General features: G+C 45.0%; 1 protein-coding gene and 1 long non-coding RNA gene across 2 annotated transcripts; one reads left to right on the forward strand and one right to left on the reverse strand.

The window, feature by feature from the left end:
* The first annotated feature begins 95 nt into the window (after positions 1 to 95).
* On the forward strand, positions 96 to 6,144 carry LOC101155815 (transforming growth factor beta-3 proprotein). The gene is made up of 7 exons (XM_004083316.5): positions 96 to 1,018; positions 2,315 to 2,478; positions 4,253 to 4,382; positions 4,477 to 4,584; positions 4,797 to 4,962; positions 5,040 to 5,193; positions 5,313 to 6,144. Exons 1-7 carry the CDS (start codon positions 673 to 675, stop codon positions 5,469 to 5,471), a joined length of 1,227 nt encoding a protein of 408 aa, XP_004083364.1. The 5' UTR covers positions 96 to 672; the 3' UTR covers positions 5,472 to 6,144.
* LOC144990053 (uncharacterized) lies at positions 1,720 to 25,544 on the reverse strand. Its single transcript, XR_013653987.1, has 3 exons — positions 25,131 to 25,544; positions 8,422 to 8,522; positions 1,720 to 2,119 (listed from the first exon to the last, which is right to left on the reverse strand). It is a non-coding gene; the product is annotated as an uncharacterized LOC144990053 (long non-coding RNA).

Raw genomic sequence — 25,544 nt, forward strand, 5'->3', positions numbered from 1 at the left:
TATAAATGACGTGTTTCTCCCCGAACAGTGAGGTGGGATCTGGCGGCTCTGCTCAGTTTTGGTCAAACTGGACCAAACTGATCTTTTAGGGGGAAAGGTTGGAGCCCACTGGTCTGCAGGCTCCCTTCCTCAGATGTTCCTCCTCTTCCTCCCGCAGAAAAACCGCTGGATGTTCACATCTGCAGCAGTGCAGGTGTCAGCATCCACATGTTCTTACGTCACCGGTCATCCCAGAGCAAAGCGCGGGGACCTGAAGGAGCTGAAAAGTTTCCGTAACAAAGCCGCACGCTCTCTGTGGCCACGCCTCCTTCAGCAAACCTTTATAGAGCTCACATGTCACGAGGCCACAGCTCCGCACTTTTCACGCGCGCCGCACCCGAGACATCCATTCACAGACGAGAACAGAAATGTCTGGATGAGGAGGAAGTCTGCTGGAAGCTGCCAGCCGGAGTTGTTCCAGGATGCAGCAGAGAGACCGTTTCTCATGCGGGACAGTCCGCTCCAAATCTCTGAGCTGAGGGATGCCAGCACGCACACGGATTTCTAAGTGGACGCGCGTGCTTCGAGTTAGTCGTTAGTTATCTAAAAAGGTTTAAATATATATTAAAGCACCAGAAGGAGTTTAAAGTTTTCTTCTTGAGATCTTAGTCTTCACATTTCTACTTCACAAAGATGCATTTGGCTAAAGCTTTAGTGGTTCTTCTCGTCCTCCACTGCGCCACTTTGAGCTCATCCCTCTCGACCTGCGCCACCGTGGACATTGACCACGTGAAACGGAAGAGGGTTGAAGCAATACGAGGTCAAATTCTCAGCAAACTCCGACTAACGAGCCCCCCGCACTCCCAGGGACCCAGCAAGATCCCCTATCAGGTCCAGGCGCTGTACAACAGCACCAAGCAGCTGCTGGAGGAGCTGGAGCGGAACCGGCAGCAGAGCTGCGGGCAGGACAACGCGGAGACGGAGTACTACGCCAAAGAGATCTACAAGTTCAACATGATCTACGGATCTCCAGAGAACAGTGAGTAATTCACCGAAAAGCTGCGGTTCCTGCTGCTCTGCTGGAATTCCAAATGCGTAAATACGCACTAGAGGCGCGCGCACGGATCCAAAAAGATATTTGAGTTTAAACCATCGGATAGTTCTAAATTCATCTACATTTTCTATGATGTGAATAAATGGGTTTATAAAATGTGAATGAATCGGTTTATAAAAAGGCTCCAGCCCCCCCCCCCAACAAACAGATTTCAGGTGTCAGAGTCTGCATGAAAAGTGGACAGAGAGCTGCAGCCCTTCAAAGCTGATCTCATGAGTGTTTTGTGTTTGCCAGCCTGCCGTCAGTCTGAAACTTTTCCAGGAAATTCAGCCCCCCCCCCCCCTTCTTTTCCTCAATGGATCTGTCCGTCCTCCCAGATGTTCCCGTTTCCTCTCCAGTCAGACATAGATGAGAGCGACATCTGCCCAGCGGCGGCGGCGATGCCTTCAGGGAAAGTTATCAGACAGGAAGCGCTGGATGACAGAAGGACTTCCCCATCAGCCTTGAAGCAGAGACACCCCCCCACCCCCCACCCCATTCACCATGAGAGGGTTCCTGCCAGACTATTTAACAAGCTGGTCGTTGAGCTCAGACCCTTAACCCAATTTCCAAGCTCAGGTTCTGGTTCGGACACATTTATGTTGAACTCCTGAGATTTCACTAAAGATTTGAAGGTTTTGGTGCTGATCCTGCATTGCTGACCCAAGATAAAGGCTGGGGTTTAATGGTTTCACTAAACTTTTCTTCTTTGTGGATCTGAATTTAGTTCAAGAGCCTCGTTTTTGTGGCCTTTTGAAAACCGTCTCTTCCAGGAATCGGGAAGACATCTAGACACACTTCACAGCTCACTTCAACTTAATGGAGCACAAAAAAGGTCCTGCAGCCAACACAACTCCAGATATCACAATCGCTTTACTGGCTTGGCAGACGGGGTGAATCCAATGTTATCTCCTACACAGAAAAATGTTTTCTTGATGCTGCTTATGTTCAGAATGACTCTGAGCCCAGAAAGATGATGGTTCCTTTTCTCTGGTAAATTTGAATGACGGGGGCCTCCTTTAGGTGAGATGCCTCTGCTCTGATCACCTGCAGAAACAGAAAGGCTTGAATTGAAGCTCATCTCTCAAGCAGCTGTTTGTTCGTTTGCTTTCAAAAAGTTTGCTCTGAGAGAACAGAAGAGAATAAAACTTGAATGCAAGTGTATGATAAATGAATAAATTCAAACCCGCAGCTTTCAAAATTTAGATCATTGTGTTACTCCGCCCCCTTTCCCCCGCACAGACGATCTGCTCTACTGCCCAAAAGGAATCACCTCCAAGGTTTTCCACTTCAACGTGTCGGCCATGGAGAGGAACTCCACCAACCTCTTCAGGGCCGAGTTGCGAGCCCTGAGGGTCCCCAATCCAAGCGCCAAGAGGAATGAGCAGCGGATCGAGCTCTACCAGGTGCGTAAAGGTACCGTTTCCTCATCGTTCTACAAACACCAACACAAAGTCAAGGCAACTGCAGACTTTATAGAATCTGCCGTTTTAATAGTACACACAGCTTTATTTCAGCATAGAGAAAGGTCTATTCTACCATCTTTCTGCTTTTCTTCTTATTGTCATGACTTGATTCATCACTAGGCGGCAAGACAAATTTATTCAAGCCATTTCACTTTGTGTCCTTCATCACGTTCAGACCAGAAAGAACCGTTCAGACTCTGTCGAGTGAAGCTTTTGGGGAAACTGAGAACAGACAGGAAGAATTCCGACCAGCAGAACCAGAGTGATGGGAACAGATTAGTCGCATGCACCCGTATACAGGGGTTGACCCGCTCGGGTTCTGCAGGTTTTTGGATTGTCCAGGTCTGTGGAAGGTCATCCAGATGAGCGGCTCCGCACAAACAACACTCCGTTTCTCTCATTTCTTTATTCCTAACAGTCACGCCGCAGCAACACGTATCACACAAAGAGCACTAATGGGGTTGGGGGGGGGTCCTGAAAAAAGGAAAAATCTGTACGACGCGCCTGCATCTTCCCCCTTTACATGTTGTATAAGTGTTGGCTATGACGTGTGGCCCGCAGCGTGCCTGCAGAAATAAACATTTTCTCTCTGCGGGTTCACTGAGCGGCGGTCTATGATCATCTGTCCGGGTCACCTGCGAACAGGTTTGACCATGTTTCATCCAGAGACGGCCCAAATCCACCCGTAAAGGCAGTTGTGACCAAGACTAAAGTTCCAGAGAAAAGTGCTGCAGAAGGCGAGTCAGAATAACCAGCAGAGAAATCACAAACAGACTTTCACTGTGGGATCTATTTCATGCATTTCAGCTGAAAGTTTCTGTTTCCTGGAAGAATTCAAAAGCTACAAAAACTGCTGAAAAGGTCTTTATTTGAGCTAAACATCTTCCCAGTGAAAGTTATTTTTTGCCCGCGGAATGAAAACGCTTTCCTTCTGGATCTGGATCAGGGCTGTGAGTAAATCCATGAATCAGAGTTGGTCCAGTATCTGACTAAATCAGATAAAAAAAATCAAAGGACCAAATAATTCTAACTTTTGACAATTTCTGCAAAAATATTTCTACTGAGACCCTATTAAAATGAGAATTACTGAAGAAGAGAATGTGATGAAGATCGACTAAATACTTTGATGAAAAACGGATCCAAGCTTTGCTGAAGGATGGATCTTAAGGTGTCTCAGTTTGAACAGAACTCCTTAAGGAGTTTGATCTTCTTGTGTGGAATTATTTAATGCAAAGGTAACAGAATTACAGATCGCAAAGACTAGAAGAGATATGGATGTAGTCATGTGACCTGATCTAAAGAAACCTGCAGGTTCTGGGGTTTTTAGGAATCTGAAAGCCTGTTCTCTCTGAACACTGGGCTGGTTTCATTATCGCTGTGAGAAACCATCAGAAAGAGTGTTTCACCATCCGGTACCAAAGCATGTGATTGACAGCTGGCCTGAACCCCGAGATGCTGGAGAAAAAGAACCACGAGCAGCATCCCTTCTTGTCTCAGGTGTCTGAAATGCTCCTGTCAGAAAAAAGTCCGGTTTTAAGACTGCCTGAGCCGCTGTGTCAGAGTTTGTTCTTCAATGAAAAACTGGACAATACATGTTTGCTAAAGTTGTTTTCACTTCTCATTGAACTGTCCTTCCTTTTAAAATAAGACGTTTGTACCCTTTTACATCCCTTTCAACATAAACAACTAAAAAATGGATTTTTACAACTGTAAGATCATGCGGCCGAACGAGCCCGTTCGAAAGCAGCGCTACATCGGAGCCAAGCACGTGCAGACCAAAGGCACCCCGGAGTGGGTCTCCTTTGACGTCACGGAGACCGTACGGGAATGGCTGATGAACCCAGGTGAGTCCGAGGTCATCCAGCTCTGGGATATCACATGTCAGAACCCTCTACCGCCGTCATGGGGATTCCTCCTCTTCATGCTTCTCGCCGTCAGGATCCAATCTGGGCTTGGAGATCAGCGTCCACTGTCCCTGCCACACCTTCAGGCCGAACGGGGACATCATTGACAATGAAAACGAGGTTCTGGAGGTAAAGTTCAAAGGTGAGACTCAGAAATGGCCAGTTTGGTCCCTGTTGATCCGCTCTGGAAGCTTCTGGTTTGGCAGATGCACCAAAAGGGAAAATGTCTGCTGGAAGCTTTCAGCTGCTTTAGTGCATCAACAGTTTGTCCTGAATGAAATGCAGAGAGGGTCAGAAATGGTTGAAACCGTGAAAAATGAATCCTGATTCATTTCAATGTCTCTGCTGGTTCAGGGGTGGATGGAGACGAGGAGCCCAGCCGCCTGGATCTCGATCAACTAAAGAGGAAGAAGGATCTTTATGTTCCTCACCTCATCCTCATGATGATCCCCCCGCATCGCCTGGACGCTCAAACCACGCGTCGGCGCAAGCGAGCGCTGGACGCCAACTACTGCTTCTCGTATGCAAACCTCCGCCATGACAGGGCCAGAAACGCCACGGCGACCCCAACGCTGATGTGCTTTTTCTCCGCCGCAGAAACGCTGAGGAGAGCTGCTGCGTTCGCCGCCTTCACATCGACTTCCGGCGGGATCTGGACTGGAAGTGGATCCACGAGCCCAGCGGTTACGATGCCAACTATTGCTCCGGGCCGTGTCCCTATCTGCGGAGCTCGGACACCACGCACAGCTCGGTACGTCGACAGCTTCTGTCCAGTTTTCCGCTCTTCCTCATTGATGTGAAACTCCTAAAAGCTGAAACTGGAAGGTTTCATGTGTCGAGTTAACGTTTGTTTGCTTTTTCCTTAAAAAGCTCCTGAGTTTGTACAACACGCTGAACCCGAGCGCGTCGGCCTCTCCCTGCTGCGTCCCTGCAGACCTGGAACCCCTGACCATCCTCTACTACTCTGGACGGACGCCTAAAGTGGAGCAGCTCTCCAACATGATCGTCAAGTCCTGCAAGTGCAGCTGAAGGGACGCTGGAGGCGGCGTCCACGGCGGGATTCATGAGGTACAGAAGCCACTGGAACCCTGGGACTGGTGGTGGAACTGCAGCAAATCCTGAAGGAGACCTGAAGGAGTCTGATCTGAACCCAGAGACGCAGAGCTTTTCTGGAGACGCTTTCTTTCTGTCTTCCATCCCAGTTAGTTCTAAATGTACAGCAGCTGTGACCACTTTCAGGTTCCTTCACTGAACTCGATCAAGAAAGAGTCGTGGCTCTTAAAGAACGGAGAACCTGCTTCATCCTTAGGACTTATTTAAGATCAGAACCTCTATTGTGAAAAGTGGATCAATAAATTGTAAATGAGGGAAATTTGAGGTGTTTAATGATGATGCTTTCGTCCGGATTTTTAATCATCTTTTTCTTAGTTTGCTTTAAAGTAACTGTCTTCAGATGTTTTTTTTAGTTCTCCATCATGTGACCAGCTGTCTTCCGCCGTCATCATTTTTCCCTCTTTTTTGTTGAAAGTCTTTCATCCAGCCGAGCAGAACCTTTCTCCCTGAAAGATCAGGATCTCCGTCATGAATCCGCTTTGCTGTCACGGTGGTCCACGCCGTGCAGCAGATCCCAATCATTTTCCCTTGGTTACTCAAAGCCTTTCACTGTTGAAAAAGCTCCATCATAATAAAATTGTCATGAAAAGAAGCTGTGGATGATGTGAATGCGGGAGAAAAGAAGTGTGGGCGGAGCTGAACTCCACTCCAACGAAAGCCTAATCCAACCCATGAGGGGGAAATAAAAGGGTAACGATAAGATCTGCCAAGGAGAAACTTAAAAGCGTGGATGCCTGAAACCGGATGGAACTGAGGGGGGGACAAAACCTGAACTGAACCAGAAAAGCAACAAATCTTCTTAAAAATAACATTAAAGCTTTATGTGCCCCGAAGGCACTACTTACCCCTGCCCTCACTCTCCCTTTCTGCCCCTGCCACCCGAGTCTGAGCTGCACGAGACAAATTCATGAAAAAAAAAAACATTTTTCAAACTGGCAGCTCTTCTGTTGGTTTATCTCCATAGCAACCATTTTATTTTTTAGTCGTCTGGCGGCGACAAACAGGTCTGTTTAGTTTTTTAAGGAATCAGAAAAAGTAAACTTTTGGATTTCCTTGGCAACTGAGTTGTTGTTTTTTTTAACCACGCCCACATTTCTAATATGTTCAAATCGTCTGTCATATTAATCCGTCCAGCTTGAGCCAGTGATTGAATCTTCACTGGGAGGAAAAATGTGCGAGCAACAGGAGAACGCCACATTTACGAGCTCGCCACGCTAACGCCATTCAGAGTTGAAAAACTTTGAAACCAACCTTTTTTCCCCCAGTAGCTTCCCAGTGATGCTCGAGGAGTTAGGAGGCGATGGATCCAAATTTCTAAGAGGAGTTGACATTTTTAGAGGGTAAAATTCAAGATGGCGGCCTCTTCCTGAGGTCAATCTGCCGAGTTTCAGATTTCACAAATAAGCAAACCTGGAACCTTTCCCAAGGGGGGGGGGGGGGGGGGGGGGCTCCTGAAATTCCTCTTTTCAAGGGGACAATGGGATTCTCCGGCAGCAGGTCGAACACCACCTTCAGTAGGAGGAGGAAGATCATGTCTCCCTTTTACGTCACATTTGTAAATATTTTGCTTTCCTAATGAGCCGGCGCCTGAAAGCAGAAACCTGCAGCGGAAAAAAAGGTTTTACGTGGAGAAACCTTCAGGTGAAGCGGATCTGCGGAAACATTTTCCTGCTCACGTCACTGAAGCTAGATTTCCGTTTGCTTTTTGCCTGAATCTCTGGAGCTGCACCTGTTTCCTGCGCTGGCTTTTTTTTTTAACTGTGTAATAAATTCAAACCCTTCCAACCTCTTTTCCAGGCCTGAATGGTTCCGTCCGTTCCCAGAGCATGTTATTCCACAGATGTCTCGTTGTTTGGTCTGTTTTTGCCACATTTTTAGGTAAAACAAAGAGAAATTTCTACTAAAAGTTTAATAACATGATTCCACATGTTTTTTATCATCAGGATGGATGTAAAACAGGTGGTTCTGTTCTGACCCGACTTGCTTTGGTTTTAGTGCTAAGTTTTCTCCCTAAAGCCTTTCTTTTGAACAACGCCATCCTCGCCAATGTGCTGCGAATGGTCGCACGCGTTTGTGAAGATGTTGGTTTGAGCTAACTGGAGCTGACGGGTGACCACAGAGAATGTTTCCCTGTGTGCCCATTACGGTGGCCTGTCAGGATCAGTCAGACATGAACCATGACGGACGCACAAAAGCCTGGAGGGCTGGCCGAGGTCCGGGCCGGGGTCGGCGCTTTAATGGCTTTGCAGACAGCTCTGTACCAACAAACGTGCGGCTGCAGAAGGTCAGCACTTCGAGGCTCAAACATCTGTCTGCAGCTGCAGCAGCTTTTTCCACAACGCTGATTTGACAAGTGCCATTCCAAAAAAGGTCAATCGTGTGAGGACAGGAGCGCGGCGAGGAAAACATCAAAGCCTCCACAGAATCAATGAGTTTGGACGTTTGGTTTTTATGTGAAGCTGTGTGTGGATTTGTTCTGCGGGGCCGGAGAAACGAGCCAAACGTTGGGGCTACTTGTAAAAATGATTAGTCAAAAGGGTAAAAAAAAAAATTAAAAAAAAAGTTAAAGAATTTAAAAAAAAACTAACAGTTTTGACTTTAAAACTATTTAAAGCGGAATAAAAATAACCGTGATTTCATTTAATCTTTTTATGGGAAGAAAAAGGTCGAGTCAAGTTTGTTAAATCGTCAATTTTTACACAACTGATAGGATTTAAAAAAATATATAATCCAGCAAAGTAAAAATGTATTTTTACATCCAGCTGCTTTGAATTCTGCAGGACTGGGAGGTCATGTGGTCGGATAAAACCAAAACCGTTTGTTTAAAGGGGAGAGAATGCTGATCTGCATCCCAAGAACACCATACCCACTGTGAAGCACGGGGGTGGCAACATCATGGTCTGGGCCGTTTTTTCCAAAGGGGCCGGGACGACTGATTGGTATGAAGGAGAGGATGAACCGATTCACCTATGAAGAGATTTAGAAAAAAAAAACATCCTTTCATCTGTGACAACTTGAGGGATGAAATTTGACAGAGATCCCGAAAACACATCGCCATGGCAACCAAGAAGTGACTATGCAAAAAAGCACTTGAAGGTTCTGGAGTGCTCTGGCCAGAATGTAGAAAGTCTAGTGTTTTCCAGCAACAGCACCCAAAAACATCGCAGCTCTGGAGGAGATCTGCATGGAGGAATGGACCAAACCTGCTGAAGACCTACAGGTGACCTTTGACCTCTGTCATTAAAACCGGGGTTCTTTTGGTTTCTATTTTCTGCTGCATCGTACAAATAAATTCTTTAAAAATCAAATCTTTGTCTACATTTTGTCTCGCAGTTGAAGTTTTTCTTTTAAAAACATTTTAGGCCAAACTTTTCTCAAGATGGAAAACTGGCACAAACCGTGACTCACTGTTCTCAAAAGAAAGAAAGAACTCCAAATTGTAAAACGTCAGCTCATGAGAGTGGATTTTTCTGACGCAGCAGAGGAGAATCCCCCTGGTGATGGTTCAGAGCAGCTCAGATCAGTCGTCAGGCCGTTTCACGCCTTTATAGCAAAAAACGTCAAACGGCCTGATGAGTTAGGTCAGGAGGTCAAACGTGTTCCTGCAGGTTAGGTCAGCTTCAGGTCTGATGTGGTTTAACCTTCAGGTAGATTCATTTTGTTGAACCGGAACGTCTCTGACCCAGATTCCTTCCAGGACTCCACAAAACCTTGTTTCTGAACGTCTGGTGGACAAATCGGGGATGTGGTTGAAGTTCAGGGTCCACTTTGGGTTGAAGTCTGACTCCCTCAGAACTCCTACGGCACGGCACGTAAACGAAAAACCTCGCTCTTTTCACTCGAGCAGATTAACAGATGTGGAGCGAGGAAGAAAAATCTCAATGGAGGAGTGTGCACGTGTGCGTGCACGTGTGCGTGCATGTTTGGGAACGACCGAGTCCTCAAACGGACTGTTGCTGCAATAAAACCATCAGGTCACATTAGAGGGGTTCTCTGGCCCCAGGGTGGAAAGAGTTGTGTAATTCAGCAAAGGGAAGCATGTGCACACACGCACGCACACACACACACCTACACACACACACCTACACACACAGAAGTCAGGCCAGTACCCACAGTTAATGGAAGAGAGTGAAAGGGTGAACAAATATGTAAACACACGTCGACTTCATAGACTATCACGGCTAAACAGATGAATGGGAGGTCTGGATGTGTTCTGTTCCTGCAGGCGGCGTTTCCATGACACTTTTCCAGAAACAGAGGGATGGACAGAAGAGCGGAGACCGAGGAAGCCTGATGCTCGATGTAAACACTTTAAAAACGACACCATGCAACTTTTGACTGCAGAAAAAGTGCTCATTTATTGTACATTAACAGCAGAAACACTTTAGATCAGAGCGTTAAAATGAAGAATCACATCAGTGCTGCTGGGTTTTTTCCACGATGCAAGTTTGAGGGGTTTTTTTTTTTTTATATTTCTCTTTGAAATATTACCATAAATATCTGATAAATGACGTTTTACTCACAGCAGTTCCTCTTTGCAGGATGTTAGACCTGCTAATGTCAGATCTGTTCCCAAACTGCAAAAAGCACCAGCTGCAGACAACACTGTGGGTGGAGGAGAAAACGCCATTCTGTGAAACATCGCCATATTTTCTTTGGAGGGGGTCAAATTATTTCCTTTATTAAATCACGTTCATCTAATTTTTATTCTATAACTCTTGTCTTAAATATAAAGACGAAGGTCCAAGCGTTTACGCGTCTCACGTTGCTCTCAGCGCACGCAGGTCCTACAAGTCCCTGTGACCTCATCAATGTGCAAACTGTAGTTCTCACCAGATCTAAGCCAAAAATAAAAACAAAACACAACAGCTAATATCTGCTCGAAAGGAGAAAGGTGTTTGCTATATTTCCTTTGTGGTAACTATTTTATGGATAGCTTAGAAAATTTCTGCTACTTTTTATGTGTTAAATTAAAACAATCTGGACCTGATGTTTTCGGCCTTTGTCTGACACCCAGACCACCTTGTGCTTCCTGTTTGGAACGCCAGGGGGGAGGAGTCACGTCCAGTTCTCCTACACGTTTCTTTGTTTGTTTTTTAACCGGACAAAGTAAATTTTGGGTCATTTCATTCAGTAAAGATAATTTTTTTTGGTGCTTCACAGTTTCTTTGATTTTGCTTTGCAGAATGCTGGTGCTTTTAGCTCCGCCCCCTTTGGCACCATGACAATAAATGTGGAAAATGGACGTTGGTGTGCAGTGAGACATGCAGAAGCTGAGCATAAGCACGGAAACGTTTTCAACTCCACTCTTCCATTTTGGTTGAAGCTCTTTGCTCCACTAGATGGTTGTAGGCGGAGCTTCATCCACGGCACGACACAACCATCGCCAGGACACGATTTCCACGAGTGCGTGTTTCTGTAGTTCCTAAGCAGCAGAGCTTGTGTCTAAGTGGAATCTGAGACTCCTGCAGGCCTCGCCGGTTCCGCCTCGTCCGGCCTGATTCCATGTGACTGCTCCAGGCTTTTATCATCGCCGAGAGCAGACGCCTTTCCGCCCCCACAGACATCATTTCACTTTTTGGACACGACTTCCTTTCAGCTATTGCAATCAGATAAGAGCTACAAACTTAAAAATGTCGATTCAGTTTTTAAGAGAAAAAGTTCCAGGGAATTTCCAGAGAAGAATCCCCTTTTTTCATTCTCCACAGGTTTTGTAGCTGGTTGCCAAGGACGGTTAGGAGTTAAAATCCCCCGCTGATGCTTTGTACTTTAAAATTAACTCAACATTTGAACTCAAACTCAGGCCTCATCAGCCTTCAAAATAAAAGCCCTTTGAGTTCGTGGAGGTCAGCAGCAACCCATCTAGGACATTTGGTAGTAACTGCTGGAAGGCGCCCAGTCCGTCATAAAAGTTCCAAAAACGGAAAACAAAGCTTATTTATCAGGTTTGTCTGAAAGTGGGGAAATATCAGGCAAAAACAGGGAAAACATCGTTTTCATGGGTTCTATAGCCATTCCAGCCTCCTGGAGGCGTCACTCTCGTGTCAGGATCCGTCTCCTCTCTGTCTCACATCAGGAGACTTTCATCTGCGTCTGATTTCTCAGGCAGTAGGTGGGAAAACGCTTCAGCTTCTCGCCTTTTTTTCATTTTGCTTTGCAATTATAATATCGTTTAAAGCCAGAAATGTCCCTGACAAAGAAAAGCAAAAAGCAGCTTGATTTGACCTCCAGGTTTCAAATTCTGAAGAAATGCTAAGAATGAGAAGCAGATGTGTGAGATTATGTGTCTGAGCTGAAACTTTTACGTTTCACCAAGTCTGAAGAGCATTAAAGACACAGTTTTCTGATTATCCTGCAAAATAAAAAGTGGTTTTCTGGTCAGAGTTTAAATTCTACCACATGTATGAGAAGATTTCTTTTCACAGAAGCACATCCAACAGGAGCTGAAGTTAAATTTAGACTGGGGAAAATTGGAGGTTGGTCAGGTATGTTGTTGGTTAGTTTCATGTGGAACATCTCCTGAAGCCTCTGCATTAGGATCAAGTGAAGCCACAGATGTGGTGGGGGAGCAGATTTACACCTGGCATGTGGGGGGACAGTTTGACTGGTTATTTAATGCACTTTAATTAGCATAACAAAAAGGTTTTTTTATGAATATTGTTTTTAAAAATGCAGTGGTCTTATAAGTCTTGGCTCTAAAGTGCTATTCTGATTCCAATTGGTGACCTGACACTTCAGATGTGCATCCAGACTCGTGCACACTCCCCCAAAGGAACGCCACAAAAAAAAGAGGAGATTTGTCAAAACTGGAGGCTCAGAATGATGTTCAGACTGTGAGCGGCTAACAAAACAAGTTTAATGAATGCAGAATGGAACCAAGCAGGACACGTAAGAAAGAAAAAAAGAAATTGACTGTAGCCCCCCACATCCTCCAGACACCCCCAAAAAACAATGAAGACTGACAGTTCCTGCTGTTTCATAACCCTTAGTAGGCTCTTTTTGATTGTTTATATTAATATTTTAGTGCCTTTTTTTTAAATATAGTTGTTTTTTAAACATAATTCACAATAATTCCAGAATGGACCTGAAACTGTACAAAAAAACTCAATTCTGTGTAGTAAAGTTTTACAAATTGACAGCAAAGAAGCAGAAATATTCAGAGGAGAGATGCTGTTAAGAAGTTCACTTTATTAAAGACATTTGTGAATGCTGCTCTGACACTCAATTTTTACTCACCATTGTAGCCCATATGAGCATTGACTTTTAGTAATTTTAGGCCTCAGTGACATGCACCCATCCGGGGGGGTTGACCCATACAGGTACTTGGGGTTTTGGTCGTCTGGGTCCGTTGGGGGTCGTAGAGACTGGACTGATTTGAGTAAAAATCTGGTATTAATGCTAATTTGATCTCACCGTTGTTAACTCTAATCCAAATAATATTGAAGAACAAATTCAGGCAAAACAAAGAGGGTTTCCTTCTGAGGGAGAAAATAAATTGAAATCTTTTTTCCTTTCTGTAAAAGGCCTTTGTGGAGTTTTCATAATTCTCAAAGCAGAATCCCGTAAAAATGTCAAGACTGAATGACAGAAGGAAAGCTGATCTTGTGATTGTCAATTTCCAGATCAAATGTCGGGTCCCTGTGGAAGTATCACCACGATGCAAAAACTCCACCCAACAGATTTTGGCTGCATCCTCCCAAAAAGGAGGAATAAAGAGGACTTTCTCCTATAGGGGGGCAGTGGTGGTGGTGGGGGGGTATGATGGGCTGTCTGTCTTTTCTCAGAAAATGGATCCCATCGCAGAGGGTCATGGAGACGCCTGCCTAGCAACCCAGTGGCCTCACACCACATTCTATTGGCTGGAAGGAAAACATTCAGTACAGATTCAGACTTGGCTGAAGGAACGATGTCTTTTCAGTGACATGACTTCAGTGCGCCTGCGTTTACGTGGATGTCAGCACCAAAGGCTTTTTCCTTTCAAAATGTTTTGGAGTTCAGATTATTAGCAGAGTTACAAACATGCAGTAAATCCCTCTGTTCTCACTGATATAAAAATGTGGTTTTGGTGTGAATCTTCAGGATGTACCCAAAACCACAAAGGACACTTCAGGAATGTGCCAACCATCCTAAAGCGGGAGAGAAGATGAGAAGATTTGGTTTTTAATGGGATCCCGGAGGAGCTGTAAAGTCGTCTTTGTTTCTCACTAACTAGGCCTTTTACAGAGATTTTCCATGACACTGCAAATACCTGCTTCATCCTGAGAGCCTCCGGCGAGCTGCAGTGAACGTAAAGAGTCGCCTGGCGGGAAGAATCGGCTCCTGAAAGCTGCAAGACTGCAGGACAAGGGGGGCTGAGAGTCTGCTCGGTCTGTGTTCACGCAATCGTTAGCGGGCGGCGTGAGGTCTGACTGTTTTCAGACCAAAAGAGGACACAGCTCCATCAAGAGGTTAAAGAACCAAATAGTTTTTATTTTTATTTTTAAAGCAGGCCAAGTTGACCCAAACACTAACTTTGTAATATAAAATTTGGGTGGGGGAGTGGGGGGGGATTACAAATATGTTTATTTATTTTTTGTATGTTAATCACAATAAATAAGCCCAGCAGGAAAAGCTTCAGAGCCACTTTTCTTACATTTTTGACATTTTTAAAATTAAAAAGTTTTTTTAAATATTTTTTTACAGTTTTAAACGGGTAAATATAACCCCAAAACTGTCTTTGTAATATTAACTTGGGGGGGGGGGGGTTACAATTATATATTATTAATGAACCATTTTACTCTACTCTGTTGATCACACTAAATACCATAATACTATGGGTCCATTTGACACTAATAATGGTTTTGTATTATAAACACTATGAGGGGTTATAACTACAGTCACTGAACCATTTTTACTTTATATGTTTATCACAATAAATAGGCCAAAAAGGAGACTTTTAAAGTTTTTTTTCTAAATGGGTCCATAGCCATAACAGTAGCTTTGTAAGACAACATTTGGGTTGTTTTTTTATTTACAAATTTATTTATTGAATCATTTTTACTTTATATGTTGATCAAACTAAATAAGCTGAGCAGGAGAAGTTTCAAAGATTTCTTTTTAGATTTCTACATTTTTAAAATGGGTTAATTTGACCCAGAACATAACGGGAGGGTTAGATCTCAAACTTGGTCTTTATTGGTGGTATCCTGTGGGGGGTGCTCTGGGAGTATGGGGTCCGGGGAGCCTTACTGAGGGCTGTCCGGTCTCTGTATGACCGCAGTAGGAGCTTGGCTCGCATAGCCAGCAGTATGTCAGACCTGTTCCTGGTCCACGTTGGACTCCGACAGGGCTGCCCTTTATCACCGATTCTTATGGACAGAATTTCCACATGCAGCCAGGGGCCGGAGGGGGTCTGGTTTGGGGACCACAGGATTTCCTCTCTGCTTTTTGCAGATGATGTTGTCCTGTTGGCTTCATCGAGCCAGGACCTCCAGCGTGCATCTGGGCGGTTTGCAGCCGAGCGTGAAGCGGCTGGAATGAGGGTCAGCACCGCTAAATCTGAGGCCATAGTTCTTGACCGGAGAAAGGTAGTTTGCCATCTCTCGGTGGGTGGAGTGTACCTGCCCCAGGTGGAGGAGTTTAAATACCTTGGGGTCTTGTCCATGAGTGAGGGAAGATTGGAGCGTGAGATTGACAGGCGGATCAGAGCGGCATCCGTAGTTATGCGGTCGCTGTATCAGTCCGTTGTGGTGAAGAGGGAGCTGAGCCAAAAAGCAAAGCTCTCAATTTACCGGTCGATCTTCGTTCCAATACTCACCTATGGTCATGAGCTCTGGGTCATGACCCAAAGAACGAGGTCCTGAACACAAGCGGCTGAGATGAGCTTCCTCCATGGGGGGCTGAATGCTCCCTTAGAGATAGTGGGAGGAGCTCGGTCACCCGTGGAGAGCTCGGAGTAGAACCGCTTCTCCTCCACATCGAGGAGCCAGTTGAGGTGACTCAGGCATCTAGTCCGGATGCCTCCTGGACGCCTCCCTGGAGAGGTGCTCCGGGAATGTCCTACTGGGCGGAGGCCCCGGCGAAGACCCAGGACACGCTGGAGAGACTACGTCTGTCAGCTGGCCTGGGAACGCCTCAGGGTCCCCCCAGAGGAGCTGGAGGAAGTGGCCAGGGAGAGGGAAGTCTGGGCATCTTTGCTTAGACTGCTGCCCCCGCGACCCGGTCCCTGATGAGCGGAGGAAGATGGATGGATGATGGATGGTTTCTACAAAACTTACTGGGAAAATGTACATCTCCAATGTGACCTACTTGAAGGAAAACAGACTCAAACCATGAAACTACCACCCCCATGTTATTATATGCACACTTACTGACATGGACCCACTTTAAGCTGCTTCTAAACACAAAACGAGTGAAAAAGCATCGATGCATTCAGGTATAAATGTGTAGTCAAAGGATTTTCTGAAGCTGAAACCAAGCATCAGATGTTTTGTCGATGCTCCACTGGAGGGTTTGACTTCCAAAAGCGGATCAACTGCTGGGGATTTCACGCAGAACCATCTCCAGGGTTCAGAGACGATCGTCCAAAAGATAAAAATGATGGGATATTTGTCCCTTTATGACAAATTGCCTGACCAGTTTGTTTAATTAAAAACAACACATTCCAATTTCCATTTTGAACATACAACTGGGAAGTAAAAGTTCCCATCAGCATCACTGAAAACAGCATCTTCCTTTAACAGGGACCGACTCAGAGAATCACCCAGTGGTTACCTGGAGAACTGACCTGGTGATTCTTTGTTCAATGGAGTCAGTCCCTGATTATTATCATGTGAAATAGCCACATTTTTTCCATCAGTGGTTTCTGAGTGTTTGTGCTTCATGTGAATCTTTCAAACTGACAAATAGTTGTCATGGAGACGACACGATGCAGTCCAGAGCAGCTCAGTTCTCCCTCCATTTTGATGCTTCCGTCATCCTAACATGCTGATTAAACGTCCGTGTAACCTTGACCACGCACGCTAAACCTCCCTCTTTCTCATCATCTGAGCAAACACAGACCTTTGTGGACTGCTTGAGGCCAATTGTGTTATTCTGGCTTCACTTTTGGGAGGAAATTTTGCAGGAAGGAGATGTCTTCTGCAGAGGAGGATGTATGTCATTGAAATGTTGTCCTTGCGTGTAACTGCTGGGATCTGTTTGCCTTCAGCCAAACATCAAGTGTTAAGAAGAAAACAGGACTTTGAGTTTGTGTCTGCTTCACTCTTTAGTTAAAGTTATTTCACTGTTTCTGTCATGGTTGATAATCTTCATTCAATCGGCAGAAACAGACTTAAGCACTGTTTTTCCAGCTGTTTGCTGCATGTGAAGCTCAGGAGAAGAAACTTTCTGAAGGATCGGTAGGTTTGACGGACATGAGGAGGAGGAGCAAAGGATTCACTGCAAAAACACAAAATCTCACAAAATATTTTGTGAATTTATGTTAAAATGTGGGATTCTAGTCTTACCCCTATTTCTAGGCCATAATCCTCTTAAAATAGGGTATATTTTGGGGAAAGTGCATAATATATTTGCTTTAAAGACATAAAACACTCATTTTTGTAGCAATACTCGCTAATTTTAACCCTATATAACCATTCTATAGTTTGATAAAGGCATTTCTTTCTAACACTCGGGTCAATAGTTTTGCTTCTTAAGCTAACATTGTTGTTGCAAAAACTAACAAATAACCCAGATGTATCAGTTTTATAGCCTCTTTTTTTTAAATCAAAGGTTTAAAAATAACATCTTTGTTTCCCCCAAAATGAGAATTTTCTATCAGTTCTGATGTATTGGATTTTAACGGGGGTTAAGCCATAATAGTTCTAATTACCAGAGCCCTCTACTTAAATATGAGAGGTTATGGTTGATCTGAACGGTTCATTTTGTCTTTTAAAGGCAGGACATCACAACTGTTTTTTTTTTAAAATCTCACCAAGACAAATTCTATAAGTTCTACTGGTAATTGTTATCACTATCAAAGAAAAACATGTTGTATTTTATATTTTTTAACTTATTTAGAGGATATTTTTTGAGGGTAATCGTACATCATTTTGTGCGAGTGGAGATGCCCCAGTTGCCCCATTTCCCCTCGTTCTAAGGTGGTGCTGGCAGAGAGAGACGGAAGCCTCCACTCTTGTCCCAAGGCGTCAAACATGGTGGAACCAAAGGAACCAGGATCAGACGACAGGAGACAAACTCTGGACAACTCTTGATGCATCAACACGGCAAAGAAAGTGGATCACTTAAGCCACCTTGGATGGGAACGCCACGCGACAAGATGTTCCACGCAGCTCGGAGTACCGCCGCTACTCCTCGAACCGATCTCAGCAGCAGCTCCAATCCCAACAGCTGCGAGGCACGTCCTGACATGGAAACCGAATGGTTCAATATCAGACAAACTGGCAGAAGTCGAAGGAATCCTCATCTGAAAACCAGCAGAGAAGCAGTCTGTGTGGTCTGATGCTGCACTGAACTCCGGAGGAGGAGGAGGAGGAGGAGGAGGAGGAGGAGGAGGCGGCGTTCCGGGAGCAGAACACATGCAGACATGGTAGACTGGACTCCCTTTGTTCTCCCTCTTTGTGCCAAATTGGGTGAAATTCTTCCAGTGGCGAGTATCAATTACTCTCCTCAAACAAACATTTGAGGCTTTTGAATATCAACAGTCTGTGCACGTCTCTCTTTATGGCATCTGATCTGGAGGGACCACACACAGGGGGTCACTTTTCGGCATCAGCTTACCCCTCCCACTGACTTTTTCCCCTGATTCATACATGGAATTGGAACTTTTCCTCCCATCACTCGACGGCGTCGGCCCGTCAGATGGGCTTTCTGCAGGAATCTCTCCTTAGAATCCTAACCACTAAACTAATGTTAGGATTCTGTCCGACACGGCAGCAGCCTCTGAGGCTCATCCATCATTTTTGTAAGACGTCGTCTAAAAATTCCAAGGATCCAACTGTCTGCCTCATCCCTACGACCACTTCTGCAAAGACTAAAGATGAAAGCACGGGATGGGATTAAACCTGCAGAACCGCTGCTGATAATCGGTGGATTTGGGGGATTCAAAACCGCGTCACCTTCACCTTTTAATGAGCCGATCGTGGCTCCAAGGAATCAGAATGTTTGATCCTTTTCTGAGCTGCAAGTCCTGGGTAAAATCTTCAGTCCGGATGGACTCATTCTGGGGTTAAACACGAGTTCAGCAGACGCAGGTGCAAATATTTTACCACTGATATCCCATCATCCCTTCCTTTACACGCTCTGCTGCTAGCTTACAGCCCCTCAGACCCCCAGCATTCATCTTTTTAATCTCCATCCTGACAAAAATGAACACGTTAAAAACACCAAAAACAGAATTCAGTCTTTTTAAATGTTTCTTCCCAGCACTACTGCTTAAAAACCAGCAAACAAAAGTTTGTCGCAGTGAGATGAGACGACACACGTATACTCAAGTAAACTCCTTCTGAGGTTTTCTTGTATTCATTTTTTACATTTATTACACTTTTTTTCTCTTACCCCTGAATGTCGCTTAATGGCATCGCCAAGAAAGCAAGAATGTCTTTTTGTATAAGTAGGAATAAAGTTGGTCATGAAGCGGTTAAAAGTAACTTTTACAAAGAAGGAAAGTTTTACTTTGAAAATGAGCTGAAAATACATTTATGTAAGGAAATAAAACTTCTATTGTGTTGCCTTTTGTTCTTTTTACAAAAATAAAGATATAGAATTTTGGGATTTTCAGACTATGGAAATGACTTTTCCATAGTCTGAATTTGTGGAAAAAACACAAATAAACTATTGTGTCAAACGCGAAACTGTGATATAAATTAATACATTTTTGCTTGAAGACAAACTCAAAAATCAAATGGTGGCGACTCAATCAACAAAAAAATAAACTCCACATCTGTGTTTTTCCACTCCTAGTTTCTAAAACTTTTTCCAGAACAGAAAACTCAATAAAATGACACCAAGTTCAAACTGAAAACACAAAGACAGAACCTGAGAAAGGAAGCCGGTGTTCCTCTTCTGTCCAACCAGGAGTGAAGTAGAAGGGACCCAAAAACATGAAGAAGTCATTTTAGACACAAACTGGAGCGAAGTGATTCATTCTTACTGAGGTTTAGCAGAAAAGGGACTTTTTAGCAACTTCTTTCTTCATGTATTTAATCAAAAGAGAGGTCTCTCCTGCTGCTCAGTACCAACTTTAGCAGGAGCAAAAGCAAGATAAATCTCAGCGGAACAGAGAATGATCTCAGCCTGGAGTTAAAACCATCACATCGTCGGTGACGGAGCTCAAAACAGGAGTCAACCAGAGGACGGCGGCTGTAAACTAGAACCATTCAAACAGCTGATGATGTGTCTCAGACGAGAACAGCAAAAGCACCAAATCTGACTCGCATCCCTTCACAGCCATAAGCATCTTTCTTTACCGATGTTCAGAGTTCACAAACGCACAGAGTCCGTTACTCTGACGGCCTTGATTCTGCCGATAAACCTCTGGGAAAGCGGACTGATGGAGGCGACGCTGTTTCCGTCCTTCCAGCTCACTCAAACTCCTACATCAGGGGATTTTTTTTACTGTGAAAGCAGTCGTGAAAAAGAGTCAAAAGTCCACGCAGCTCCAAAACACCAGGGCGTTTTCACACAGGAAAGGGAAAAGGAGGCTTTGATTTCTCGGTGTGTTGACAGAGCGAGGACACTCGATCCAGAAAGCTCTCCCAGGGGCAGCATGAAGGAGGACCGGAGCAGAACCGCAGGCCTTCGCTCGGTGATGTCACTGCCTTATTGATCAAACGCTCCGACTCTGACCTGCAGGAGGAGGGCAGGGAGCTTCTACTCTGCTTTTACTGCTGCAACTGGAGACAAAAATGAAATCCAGGTGCGACCCTTTCACTACCAAGAGGCTAAATGAGCTGTGGACTCGTGCAGGAGCCAAATCCAAAACAAATAGCACATTTTTTCTGTGTTGGAGGCAACCTGAGGCTGCAGGCTGGAGGACGAAGTCTTTCACAAAGAAAATGCTCTTAAATCAGTGAATAGGTGTCACATGTCATGCAGCAGTGTCCCTGCAGGTCCTCATACCTCCATATTCTCAAAGACGCTCTTTTACTGAAGGCTGTTTGTTGTTTTTACAGTGAAGAGTTCATTAAGGTGCCTGTTAAAGTGGCTGGAGCCGCCGTCAGATCACCTTTCACTGGGAACGGCTCGCCAAACTGCCCCGGAGGCTTCCAGTAAAACCCTAATTTCCTTGCAAATCCTAAACATCAATGTTGGTTTTAGACCAGAAAAACAATCGACGTCACCTCTGGAGACAAATGCAGCGCCGTGGAATTTAAATCTCTGCCACAAGAACCCAAATGTGCACATTTTATGGACATCTTTTAAAGGTTTATGGATTTTTAACTGCGTTTTGCTCCTCTATGAAATCCCAGTGTGGATGGAGGTTTTTTTATTTTTATTATTTTACAGATTATTATTATTTTACACTAGATTATGATATGCATGTTCATGCAGCATAACGTTGCTACTCACCAGTCACATTCATGTGATGTTCTGCAGAAACAGCCCTGATCCCGCTCAAACCGGATGAAGCGCATCCGCAGAGGAGCAGCGCCGTCGGAGCCAAACAGAACATCAGACCGGCTCCAGGTGAGCTGCTGTCACAAGAAAGCGCCAGGGCCTTCACACGAATGACCTCCTGACTTCACATATGACACTAGGAAACACGCCAACACTCATCAAAAAAGGAGAATTTTACAGAATGGGCTTCATTTGAGATAGAAGCAAAACGAAAGTTTGTCTTTTGGTGATGTTTAAGCTGAAATGTTTTAGGGACAAAACCCGTCAGCGGCTCAACAATGCTCCAGCCGGAGGAGGAGATCCAGAGATGCTGGAGGAGGAACCTCGTGAGTGTGAATTGTTGTCATGCGCCCTTCGATGAGTCCCAGTCTTCTGGGCTACGGCGCCCCGTACTTTGTGGGACGGTATGTAGACTCGGCTGGAGGGAGCAGAAAACGCAGAAAAATCTCCCCAGCCCCTCCCCCTTTGGAAAGTCTGTCTGCGTTTACACTGAAGTGAACCGCACCAGGGTTCATCTGCAGGAGAACAGAGGAGCAGAGGTCAGGACCATCAGCAGAAACCAGACCAGGATCAGAAGCGTCAAAGTCAAGGTGTCTTAGTGGACCTCAGATCCCATCCAACTGTTGTCTGGAGGTTGGAATGATGGTCTAGGGTCCAGTTCTTGTGTTCCGGTGGGGTTTTCCCCAGCAGGTCTTAAGTCCTACTGCTTTGAACTGGAAAAATGGATTTCTTAGGATGGGCTTTGACTTTCGGCTGAACTCCGTTTCACAGTTTGACTCCATCTTGAAGTTTTCCAGGAGGAGGAATCGGCTTCTTCAGCAGATGTGATCATCAGATGAAGTTGGGAAAAGTGGGACTTCTTAAGTTTTTTGTTTGTGTTTTTTGGTGGGGAGGGGGGTCCAGGGGTCACGCTGATGCTTATCATGACTTCTTCTCAGAGATGGAGGACCACTGCCACACAGGGTCATTAAATCAAGCTCAGAAAGCCTCTGGGATTGGTGGAGTCGGGCTTCCTGAGTATTTTCCACCATGTCTGCCCTGCCGGGGGGCTTTAATAATAAGGCTCTTTCTGCTGAGCGGACGCTCCCTCCCCCCTGCACCATCATCTCTGCTGTTCCAGGCTTCTGCTGCTGCATGAATGTCACCTCAGATGATGCAGAAGTTCTTCAGCCTGTAGGTCATGAAGCTCCTCATAAAAGCTGGGATTGATGAGGAGGGTGGAAAGATAACCATCTAGAGGAAAGGAAAAGACTCCAAAACTGAGCTCATGCGCAGTTTTTACCGTGTCAACCCACAGTCCGTGTTTGTCCATGTAGTCAGGGTTGGACGCGGCTTTTTGTGTTGCGTGACGGACGGCAGCCGTGTGTTTGTGCGCCGTGGAGATGAAACGTCCATTCATGCCTGTTTGTGTGTTTGTTTAACTTCACGTCCATCTGCTGCTGCGTGTCGCCGCCAAGCCTCACAAGCTTCCTGCGCGCCGACCCGCCTGCCAGCTTTGAAACCGGAGATGCTCCTCCGAGGAGCCGGGGGGCCTCTCCTGCCCCCCTGATGTAAATTTAAGTCAGGTAAATCAGCGACTTCTGCTTTTTTTCTTTCCCATCCATGAATACCTCGCTTGTCGTAAAACTGAGACCTCACAGTCTGAAATGTTCCCCTGCTGATCGTTCCAGGACTTGATTTGGTAGCAACTTCACCTCCCAGAGCCCAAACAGGAGAAGGAGGCTGGAGGAGGAGGAGGAGGAGTGCTGAAAAAACCAAGATGGTAGCCGAGATCTGCTGCAGGAAAAGGAGACATTTTTGTCCACGTTTGCCTGCTGAGAAATGGAAACATTGAAGAAGCTGGAGGAACGTGACCTCAGTGATCCACAGAAACCACATCCATAAACGTGAGCAGTTAGCTGGAGGTTCCATGTTTGAGTCTGTGAGAACCTATTCAAAAACAAAACAGGGCAAACAGACGTACGTGGTCTGCAGGTGGATGCATCAGAATGGAGCGTGAGGGGATGAGCAGGCAGATGGAACAAATCCCACAATTGTTTTAGTCCGCTTCTCATTCTTTTTCATAAAGAAATCAAATTTTAAGCTTGATTTTCTTAATACATGTCCTTTATCATCAGAAAAATATGCCACAAAATGAGGTGAATACCACCAAAAAAAACAATTTCATCGTAGTGGGTCTGACATAAACATTTTGTAAATGAAGCTACTGCAGTGAGCTGCAGCTAAAAGGCCACTGACCTCTTTGTTTCTGTGCAAACAGAGAGAAAATGTCAGCAGTTCCCTTCACTCTGTGTCTCTAAAAGCTTCAAATCAAGTCAGAAACCCGGGGTTAATCAAAGACTCTGACCTGAACTCTAACAGCCACATCAGCAGCATTTTGCCTTCCATTCCCAAAATCAAAAACATCGTGTCAAAGGCAGACCTGGAGATACTTCTTCATGTTTTTGTCTCCAGCAGGTTAGATTACTGTAACGGCCGGCTCAACGGCCTCCCCAAACCAGCTGTAAAACAGCTTCAGGACGTCCAGAACGCTGCTGCTGGAGTCATGACTAGAACCAGGAAGTACCGTCACATCAGGTCTCTGCACTGGCTGCCTGTCGCTCAAAGAAACGACTTGAAAGCAGCTCTGCTTGTTTCCGAATCTCTCCATGCACCAAAGTACATCTCTGACATGTTAGTATGAACTGTCTGGGACTCTGAGGACCTCAGGGACCGGCCTCCTGCGGGGGCCCAGAGTCAGGACTAAACAAAGGGAATCAACGTTTCAGTCTTCTGCAGCTAAAAACTGGAACAGTCTCTGTGATGCTGAGAGACCGGCCTCTACTGTGTTAAGGTTCAAATCCAGACTCAGAACATTCTAGCCGACTGAAGGGTCCTTATCCTCACCTCTGTTCAGCTTCTTTTCTCTTTGCTTTGTTTTAAAGTCAATTTTATAATGATTCTGTATGTTTTTATGTGTTGTGATTTTAAAGGATTTTCCTGTTTTGTGAAGCACTTTGAATTACTTTGTGTATGAATTGTGCCACACAAATAAACTTGAACACAAGGCCTCCACCCTTCATCTCCACCTGTGATGAAGGTTAAAGCAGTCATCATACCGATATCATACCATACAGACCTGCATGAGGCGACAACATCCCCACCAAGATTCCATCATCGGCTTTCAGGGCTGTGAGGCGCGTCACCATCACGCACAGCAGAACAAGTCGTCTTCTTTGAAAAAGCATTTTGAAAACACATTTGAAGTTCATTTTTCTAACAAGACATTGCCTGACGTCTGTTTCCAGCACAAGGGACTGCTGTGTCATATTAAAATGCTTAAAAATAAGATAAAAAGGGTCGTAAAGGATCCAGTTGGCAGACAGGAAGTCTTCATGAGAGCTCCTCTTTCTTTAGGATGACTCTTTTGCAGCTTCTCTCCGACCTGCTGCCTGTACAGAAGCATGTAGAAACCCAAAGCACCAAGTCCAGGACAACACAGACTTCATAAAAATGGATATTAATTAACCCCTTTATAGGTCAAGGGTCACCAGTTTGATGGAAAGTTGAAAATCCACAACCTCTAAATGTCAATGATGCTTGAGGAGTTCGATCCAAACCCATTGGATGACTTTAAAATTGTAGAAGATGATGAAGGTGATTTTTTTTCTTTTGTTTTAATTTCAAGATCGTGGCCTCTTCGCAAGGTCAAAGGTCAAGGACACTTTGGTTGTGGTTGTAGACTTAACCTGTTCTACCAGCTTGTAGACTAACGAGCTGTTGGCACCAGAACCATTAGAGAAAGCAGAAAAAAAAACAAATCCCAGCACGTTCTGTTAGCTTCCAGCGTTATCATAAACAAATTCCTCACCAAACTCCAAAAGTCACACGAAAGCAAACAAACGTCATGATTGAACTCTTCCTGCTCCAGTCTGTGGCTGTAAGGCCACACCCGAGCCGGGTATCAGCAGACAAACAACTCCGAACAATCTGACTCACCTCTAAAGATGTAACTTCCAGGTCAAAGGTCAGCAGAGGCCTCCTCATGGACCCTCTCCTCGTGGACCAGGTTCTCTGGTCAAAGAGTCTGGACTTCAGCCGCTCCGGTCAGGGCAGAACCTGTTGGCCGTCCCGCCCATCTCTGCTCGCCTCTGATTGGTTGACAGACATGTCCTTCTGCCAAATGGAGCCTTGGATCTACAAGAAGCTCATTTAAAATGGGAATAAAACAGGGAACTATTCCAGTTTGTTAACAAAAAAAAAATAAAAAATGCACAGAAAAATGATAAGATTTACATGGATATTTTCAAACTGTAACAATTATAAAACTGATAAAATTTCCCTTTGAGCAATTTATTTTGACCAGTTGATTTTCAAAAAATTACAAACTCTTAGAAGATTAAAATAAGTTTA

This window comes from Oryzias latipes, chromosome 24 (assembly GCF_053564925.1).
Source record: "Oryzias latipes strain Hd-rR chromosome 24, Olatipes_Hd-rR_3.1".
NCBI classification, from domain to species: domain Eukaryota; kingdom Metazoa; phylum Chordata; class Actinopteri; order Beloniformes; family Adrianichthyidae; genus Oryzias; species Oryzias latipes.

Coding starts and splice junctions, on each gene's coding strand:
- LOC101155815 (XM_004083316.5), top strand. CDS start 673: ATGCATTTGGCTAAAGCTTTAGTGGTTCTTCTCGTCCTCCACTGCGCC. Junction 4,585..4,796: donor TCTGGAGGTAAAGTTCAAAG/GTGAGACTCAGA, acceptor CTGCTGGTTCAG/GGGTGGATGGAGACGAGGAG. Junction 5,194..5,312: donor CGGACACCACGCACAGCTCG/GTACGTCGACAG, acceptor TTCCTTAAAAAG/CTCCTGAGTTTGTACAACAC.